The following is an 8,867-nucleotide window of genomic DNA, read 5'->3' as shown; positions in this document are numbered from 1 at the left end:
AATCAACGTCTAAACTTGGAAAATACCTCTTAAACACACAGCATTCACACCAAAACCTTTTTTATGCAGTTCCACTGCCTCCACTTAAAGTACCAGATATGGTTTTACATTAGCAGGTTAGGGTTAATTAGTGGTAGACTTTTGTTATGTTCTTTTGAAGTAGACCTTTAACATGTAAGTGGCATATTCTCTTTCCTAACTGCTGCATTTTATCATCTCATAATTCTGCAAATTTAAGAAAATCCTTTTCTCATTTGATTAATATTAATTTATTGCTTTTTAAATTTCTTTTTCAGTGATGCAACACTGTAGTACAACAGTACAAAAAAGTATTAAAAAAACATCACATAATGTGGCACTACAAAAACAGTCCTCTGGTTTGTATTTTGTGCAACTTATATTTCTGTATGTTTTTTATACAGTCTGGCATTTTCCTGAAGCAATCTGAGTTAAATGCCATGTTAAAGCATACTCTTTCAGTGCTTCACCCAGTATTAGAACCCACACCTTTACAAAAAACATGTCCAGGGACCTGACTACTACCCCACACACCTGTCGTTTGTCGTTTAAGAGGGATATTTGTAGAATACCGCAACATGTTACATATGAACCACCAGGTGTATATGAGAGCTGACCATGTTTTCTAGAAAATCAGTATGTTATTCAGACAAAAGAAATGTTTGTACAGCATTTGAATTCAGTATAAAGTATACTGTAGAAAACCAGTAAGAGCTGGTTCTAATGAAATAACAGGCAGAGCACCAATAAAATTGTACATCGAGCAGGTTTTTGTAATAAGCTTACATTATCCAATTTTATATTTATTTTTAAAAAATGTACATCCTATGTTCTGCAGAATATTTTGTGTCTTTATTTCAGCAAATATAAAACAAGGATAATGAAAGGAGAACATTCAGAAAGGTTTTGTTGTTGTTCATTTTCCAGTAGTTTAAATTCTCAAGAATCTCATCAAGTTATTTCTTGACCCAAGAATAAACATATTAAAAATGTCCATTTTACAATTTGATTTATCCAAAGCTGACAAACATAATTCATAATGCATTTTTACTATATTGTTTTGTTTACACAAACACAGTCATTGCCAAATATGTTCCAGGTCAAGAAGAAAATACACTTAAATTTCTGGTATCTTCAATTTTCTGTACTCAAACTCCAGTTTAGCTACTATCTTGTTACTATTACTTAACTGTAATAGAAGAAATACTTAAACTAAACAAAACTACTGTTTGCACCACATCTCTAGTTTTGAGTCTTCAGATTGATACATCACTGATGACTCATAACAGTAATTAATGTAGAAAAACAAAGCCTGAAAGATCGTATATACTGTAAAAGGCATACTGTATGCTTTCAAATGTATTATGCACGTTGTGATTCAAGGCTTATTGCAGAATGGCGAAAGTTTAATAGTTCAACTTCAACATATTAGAAAAGCGTTTTCTTTCTGTACTTCGAATAAATCTTATTTTTAGTACAGATGTCCACTAGGCATCCCCTCGTTGTCTTCTTCATCATCGATATCATCATCATCGTCAGAGATGTCAAACACTCCAGTTATGTAAGGCTGTATCTGATGCGCCAGTGGAGAATCTGCAGAACAAGAAGGGATGGAATATTAACCACTGAAAATGCTCTGACAAAAAAAACGGTCAAAGTAAAGAGCATATATTTGTGGAAAACAATTTAATTTTTATCACATATTTTAAGATAAGCAGGTTTTTTGACCTGTCACAATATTAACACTCAGATTTTTAGAGCCTTGTACAATCTTTAACATTAGTGTAAGGTTAGAATTCAAACCAACATCACAGATTTTTCCTTGCTACTTAACTCATAAGTTCACACCAACAAACGGGAAAGGTGAGCCTTTTTGTTTCAAGGACCACAAACACCTACTGCAGTTAAAGCGTGTGCTTTGTTCTCAGCCAGTAGATATCAATAGATTTACAAGAAAACCTAGCAAGACAAATTCCAGGAAAAAAAGCAAAACTCCTTCAGAGAATCCAATCTGCACAGTTTTCTGCAAGGTTTGGATATATAACCTGACTGGATAAGAGATAGGAGGAATCAGACAGAGACAGTCATGATGCTGGTCTGCTACATAATACAAAAATCCACATGGTTAATCTGACATCAGGTTCAATCAGGTCAGACAGTCTGTCATCACTAATGCATTTGTTCTTGTATAAAAAGCACAAGACACATTAAGGTTATCTTTACTCTGAAATTTCTCGGAATCGCAAGTTCACCTATGGTTGCACTGAGATGTACAGTCCTGATAATAGGATCAATAAGCATTTGTATTGATATTGACATTTTTGGCCTAAAACTGAAACCAAACTTACTAGCTCATAATCTCACTGTGCAAGTCTAGCTCAGATCCTTTTTAACATAAGTTGTGTTATGACATTTTTAGTTCCTCGCTGATCCTTGAACAATTGCTCAGATGTATTTACATTCTCAAATGTAGCTTTTATTTAAGGGCGGGCTTTTAAACTTTGATCTTGTATGGTATTTTATCTTAGAAATCTGACCCTCCATTGAAGTATAGAACTTTTTCAGCTAAACAGAATGCAAGCAGTACATTTCTAGAACAAACCTTCTGGCAACTACAGCTACGACTTCGAAAAAAATATTTTGAATTATCACTTGAATTTAGTTTTTAAGATAGATTGCCTGATGAGTTCACGAGGCATTATTGTTTAAGAAAGGTTTATACCACACAGTAATAAAATGCACAAAATTCCACAGAGACTCTACGAGAGCAGCAATAATTTTAGCAGTGGTGAGGACCGGACCAGAATGGAATAGACCTAGCTAACACAAAACATTATAACCCCATTTCTAAAATTCTAGTTTTACATTTTTAATAGCGGAACCCCAGTTTGGTTGTGTAAGACATTCAGACGTAATGTTGCAACTGTGTTAGGTCAACGTTTTGGTTATGGCAACAGCTTGAAAATGTTGCAGCAACATCCCTGTTCCCTAGTCAGGACTCAGTTGTTCCCATGGGTATTGCGGATACTGTGCTGTAAACCACTGGGGCATTAATTTGGCATTTTAGTTCAGGGGGAAGAGCGCCACCTACTGGTTTACCAACAGCACTTAGAGCTAATTTTCCTTGGTGGTCCTCCAACCCAGTCTTGACCTGGCCCAGCCCTGCTGTTTTATTGTCCTGTGGGTGTCATCAGAATAACATATCAGTGAGGACTGGATAAAATAGCACGTGCTGACTGATCGATTCATTTAGCTATTTTGTTTGTGCTTTTACTGAAAACAAAAGGCAGAAGCAAAGGTTTTCTGCATTAATCAAAACAAGCTTCTTCCAGGAATCAGCCGTACCTCTCCCAACAACCTTCAGCTCTGCTGAGGCAGATGCTTCCCCAAACTCGTTTTTGGCAAAGCAGGTGTACACGCCTCCATCCTCCTTTTTGATATTCTGGATCTGGAGCCAGCCTGTGAGTTCAAAGCGCTGTGGTCCACCTCGGGCCTAATAATTACAAAGAACCAGAGACCATAAAACTCTTTAACCTTCTTTATGAAAGCAGAAGCCTCCGGGATCTCCCATTCTCGTACACTCAGTGTATTATTACTGTTTTTCTCCACAAGACAAATTTAAGGTTGAAGTTTTTAAACGTCTCATTCATTAACTCAGCATACCTTTCTTTAGCAGTACTGAACACACAAGCTATTGTTCACACCCCCTACATTGGCTTCCACTTATTTAACTGACTTTCTTCCACTGTAAGATCCTACTGGTTATTTCATGCTGATGTCTTTCGGACGAGAGGCAATTTTTTGCTGTGAATTTACAAAATGAAAAACAGAAAAATGCTTCACATGAGCCAAACTGTCCTTCTTGACATAAAATGCCAATGAGAAACGTGTTCCATTGCATTGCTCTCTGCCGCGAAACACAATGTTTGATACCTAAAAGTTCTATGATCATGTAGAAAACATTTTTTTGCGATGCTGATTACTTTGCATTGCAAACTTTGAGTTGATTAGAATGCAAAGGTTCTATATAAAAAAAACTTTGTTACTTTAAATACCTATTGTTCCATATGGGGATGTAATCACCTAAATCTTTTATAATTACAGGGCCTAAAGGTTTCACGTTAATTTCCCCTTGTCTTATTTCAACACTAGTATACATACCTGCACAGCAATGTGGGAGACGTCTGCTGGTAAGACGATACTCTTCCCTTCTTTCCTCCATTCAATGAGGGCAGTTGGGTAAGAGGACACTTCACAGCCAAATATGACATCACTTCCTTCCATATTGATGATATCACGAGGTGAGGTTGTGATAAAGGGTTCTACAAGACATCATCCGCAATGATTATGATGAAATCTACTGAGTGCGGTTTAAATGAAAATGATTCATTTATTTGGTTAAGGTTTTCATCCAAAGCAGCTTTCATTTGTATCCATTTTACAGGTGAGCGACTGAGCTGCAGCAATTTGAGGAAAGAACCTCACTCAAGGGTATAACATCATTGCCCCTTAACCTGTGATTAGTCCAAACTGCATAAATGAGTACAATGATTGGATTGGATTGGTCAAATTGGATAAACACGTCAGGAAGTAAATTCATAAGAATAACTACTACTCAACACCACTGCATAGCACATTGGTGTGGTGACAGCGTGACAAATCTTTGAGTAATGTGATACAGATAAATACAATATCTAGACCGCCTCTGAATAACTTTCCAAAACAGAGTCCTTAATTAATATGTAATAACGAACTTATGCAAATGAAATAACATACTCACTAATGGAATTTGTACCTGTGGTCATCACAACAATATTGTTGCCTTAACTAATTGGTTTCATGTCATTGTGTTTTAACAAGTGATCAAATTTACATGTACTGTATCTTCTACTGGTGATAAGCAGTTTGCTCATTTGCACTCTCATAGAGTGGTAATTAAGTTCCTGCTGTGAAGGAAACTTGGCTATGTCTCAGAATCAAAGCAGCCTTTTGTCTCACCTGCTAAAAATGTAAATTCTCTAAATGGCAACACAACAAAGAAATATGTTGTTAAACAAAACGTTTTGCTAGAAACACAGGTATTTTGATTAATGGAAAACAGGAGTCAGGGTGTTTGATTAGAAATGATCTTGTTTAGTCTTCACAGCTATTGTAATTGTTTAATGATTTCAATTAAAAAAGTAAAGTGCTACGCTTTCCTTTTCTTTGCTGATCTGAACAACTGAGGAAGCTACAATGCTTTAAAAGTGGTTATTGATGTTTTATATTGGAGGAATTGAGCATTGGGATGGCTGCTTCTCCTCAAAAACATGTGCTATAAGGTTTTGCACTGTGCTACTGCTTTTGTGTTTTCTTTAACTCAAATCAGTGCTGAACTACCTTGTCATTAGCCATCACAAGGAATATAAAACATTATTATTATTATAACAGAGAATGTAAAATAAATAACACCAAACTGATAACAGTTTCAAAATATTAGGATTTATAAATAGCTTTTTTAGTATTGTTTTCTATTTGAAATGAAGTTAATTTTCCCCTTTGACTTTTTAGGTCTAAAGCTTCAGGTGTCTACCATTGTTGTTTCTCTTAGTTACTTAAGATGGAAAATCAAACTTGATGACAAAGGAACAAAAAACAACACGCAGAGTGAAATCAAAGTCAGTTGATTGTATTGGAAACTGCTGCTTGACACAGTTTCATGACACTCATTAATGCAGAGGGACCTCTAACCTCGGTCCTGCAGAGCAGTTTTCATAGTTTACCACACATTCACCAACTTCTAAAGACTCTGAAGAACTTAACTGCAATCAGTTGGGCACACAATTTGTGAAGTGAAGGAATTTAGAGATCATCTGGGACTAAAGTCTGCAGCTAAGGGATTAGAGTTCTCCTAAAGGAACAGATTTTCTTTTGTTCTTTTTTTAAATATGTTCTTATCTCATATTCTACAAACAAACCACAACATTGGTAAAAGCTCATTGAGCCTCCGATGTGGTGCCCAATGTAAAATTTTGAAAGAATCAGCAAGTACTGAAAATATATAGTGGGAGTAAATACACAATGACTGAAGTGTTGGATGTACAGTATGTATATAATACTCCACTCACCTGCACGACAAGGCCCACTGTGAACAACTGTGAGGACCTGTGTTTCCCTTGAACGGTACTGGGCTCCCCTGAACTGGCAGATGTCTCCATAGGTCTTCCTGTCGGAGCCGCAGATGACCTCCTGGCTGGAGCAGACACAGCGGGGCTCAGGGATCTCTCCGGATTTCATGTCCTCCTCCGGGATCCGGCACGCCAGGCCCTCCCCGCACCTCCCGTAGAAGTGGCTGGAGGGGCTGAGGTCACAGAGCTGCCTCTGGCCGTTCCCACACTCCCAGCAGCAGCCACAGCGGTCTCGCACCCGGCCTGCTGGGCATCGCGGGGGCAGGAGGCAGAGCTCAGGGCGGCACGCCGCGCACCCCTCGCCCGCGGCCAGCGCCCGCTGCCAGTCCAGGTGTCCCAGGCTGTGTATAGGAAGGCTTCGGGCACAATCTGCAGCCAGCAGCGCCAGCAAAACTATCCTGCAAGCCATGGCCTCGTCGAAATTTCAGTCAAAGGAACTTAGTTACCTTTCCTGCCGTTCCAGCAAGTGTGATGTTTCCAGTCAGTGTAGTGCGTGTGTATGTTTCACACTTCTTCTCCTTTCCTAAAACTGCATGAGTAACTGGCTCACTGTGTCCACGTGCTCTGTTTAAGCTGAGCTACCGAGGAAAGGACATGGTCTACTCCTCAAAGCAAAATGAGCCAAATCCAAGTTCAGTCCTTCTGTTTCCCTCACAGCGTCTCCTGCTCCTGGAATTTAAATAACAGGGAAGACCTGGTGTTGTTCAGACGGGGCGGTGATTTACTGCCTCTCTTCGGCGTGCCGAAATCTTCAAGGATAGACAGAAAGCGGAAAAAAAAAGAAAGGAGACGTCTGATTGATTCACTGTGGTTTAAATTGCCAGGGCGCCTACAAGAACGCGCCTGGGGTGGAGCCAAGGACCTGTGGTATCCAATCCAAGCTTGTACTAAAACTTCACTTTGTTTGTTTTCTCTGCCTGTTGAAGCCACTCCTCCGCCAGCCCTGCATAAACAAACAAACTGTCTGAGGCCCCTGTCCAGCACTTCCTAGATGCGCCCCCTTCATTTCACAGAGAAGAGCCTGCTGGTCGTGCATTTCGCACCAGGCCTGGCAGCAGAATCGGGCCCACGTGTGCCAGAGAGTGAACTGTGCAGATATTAAGATAAGATCAGATCACTTTATTGGCCACATACAATTTCTTGCATTAGGAATTCGTCTTTTCACATACCCCAGCTTGCTCTCCATGAGACACACACCCACACAGACAGGGAGAGAAACTTGGGGTTACAGCACAGGGTCAGACATTTATACAGCACCCCTGGACCAGTTGGGGTTAAGGGCCCTGCTCAGGGGCCCAGCGGAGTAGGATTCCTCTGCTGGCTGCAGGATTTGAACCAGCAACCCGGCCAGCCACAGGCGCAGATCCCTAGCCACAGAGCCACTGCTCAACCATATACTGTACTGTATGTGAATATGGGCAATATGTAGAAACCATTACATAGTATTTGATTTAGTTTCTCTTTTGTAAATAAATGAATGAATAGTCACTGCAAATGTGCAGTCATATCTAGCTCTTCTCTGCACTGTTGGTGCTTTATTTTTCTTTGTCATGATCGGGCTTTCCCATAACATCCAGCGCGCACATGGAGTATATCCTCATTGCAGGTGTGAAGGAGTATTGTCACTGTATTCATTCGTAGCACAGAAAAAAACAGAGAGAACCTTGCAAGCCGAGGCATGCCTTTTTTTCCCCCTTACGCCCTTTTTTGCCTCCTTAGGAACATTTTGATAGTAACCTGTCTTGTGTCAGAGCCTGATTTTAATTTCAGACAGTCTTGTGTCAGCCAGTCACCACTGAAGCAAAACAAAATAGCGAACCCCTCAAACAAGCAGCAAAACACTGCCTTGGCTACGAGAATCTGTGAAAAGCAGCTGTGAACATCCTGGCCGTAATTTCTGAAGTGTGTGACAAACAGAAATGTGTTTTGGGAGCAAGTGTCAGAAACAGTGGTTTTGAAAATACTAGAAAGAATGTTGACAAATACAGGATCATGACTGTAGACAATAGCTAATTTCCAGCTCATCAGACCAGATATTTATTTTGGTTTCAATGGTGTTTAACATATGAGAGCGCATCCGACCCCCTCCCCCACACAGAACCATAGTCCATCACGGAGCCTGACTCCCAGCAATGTAAGTCCCATCTTATACAGCTGCAGCAACTCGGGTTTCCTCACTCCAGCTATAACAGCATCGTCTGCAGCAGGAACCCAGAGCCCACAGGGTATGAGTCCAGGACCTTACCCATTGTGCTACGCTGCCCCCCGTACCTCAGCCATACAGTACATGAAGAAACAAAGCCCACAGGTTTCTGCAGCAGACTGACATACAGCATAAGCCTATAACGGTGTTCTGAAAAGCCTCGGTGTCTATCACCAAAAGAGCATGTTCCTCATATTTTGCTTTTACAGTTAAAAGCCCAGACTCATAACATTTCAACTGGACGATTATTAACCGGTTATTAAATCTCCGTAACTAAATAAATGAATTCATAGATAAATATCTATAGACAAAATGTACAAAGTTGGAATCGAGAACAAAATCATGAACCTAATGAAAGTACTGTAAGCTGACATGTTGTTGCAAACCCCTGGTGTCTCCACGGGTGAGAGCGAGAGATTGTGAGAACTGCGACATGATGAGGCCCTTCCTGCTCAGTAGTCACTGCAATGAGTAATGTG

The 8,867-nt window shown here is 40.0% G+C and overlaps 1 protein-coding gene across 1 annotated transcript; it reads right to left on the bottom strand.

The window, feature by feature from the left end:
- Window positions 1-245: 245 nt before the first annotated feature.
- kazald2 (Kazal-type serine peptidase inhibitor domain 2) lies at window positions 246-6,989 on the bottom strand. Its single transcript, XM_088638229.1, has 4 exons — window positions 6,126-6,989; window positions 4,180-4,340; window positions 3,364-3,511; window positions 246-1,611 (listed from the first exon to the last, which is right to left on the bottom strand). The coding sequence occupies exons 1-4, from the start codon at window positions 6,592-6,594 to the stop codon at window positions 1,490-1,492; spliced, it is 900 nt and encodes a 299-aa protein (XP_088494355.1). The 5' UTR covers window positions 6,595-6,989; the 3' UTR covers window positions 246-1,489.
- Between the last annotated feature and the right edge of the window lie 1,878 nt (window positions 6,990-8,867).

This window comes from Lepisosteus platostomus, chromosome 1, assembly GCF_059453375.1.
Source record: "Lepisosteus platostomus isolate fLepPlt1 chromosome 1, fLepPlt1.hap1, whole genome shotgun sequence".
NCBI classification, from domain to species: Eukaryota; Metazoa; Chordata; class Actinopteri; order Semionotiformes; family Lepisosteidae; genus Lepisosteus; species Lepisosteus platostomus.
The sequence above is the reverse complement of the archived record's forward strand: the minus strand, read 5'-3'. Positions and strand labels throughout refer to the sequence as shown.

Excerpts from the sequence above, each read along its gene's own strand:
- kazald2 (XM_088638229.1), bottom strand. The coding sequence starts at position 6,594 with ATGGCTTGCAGGATAGTTTTGCTGGCGCTGCTGGCTGCAGATTGTGCC. Across the intron at positions 4,341-6,125 it reads CAGTGGGCCTTGTCGTGCAG|AACCCTTTATCACAACCTCA; the intron begins GTGAGTGGAGTA and ends GATGTCTTGTAG. Across the intron at positions 3,512-4,179 it reads TCTCCCACATTGCTGTGCAG|GCCCGAGGTGGACCACAGCG; the intron begins GTATGTATACTA and ends TGTAATTATTAG.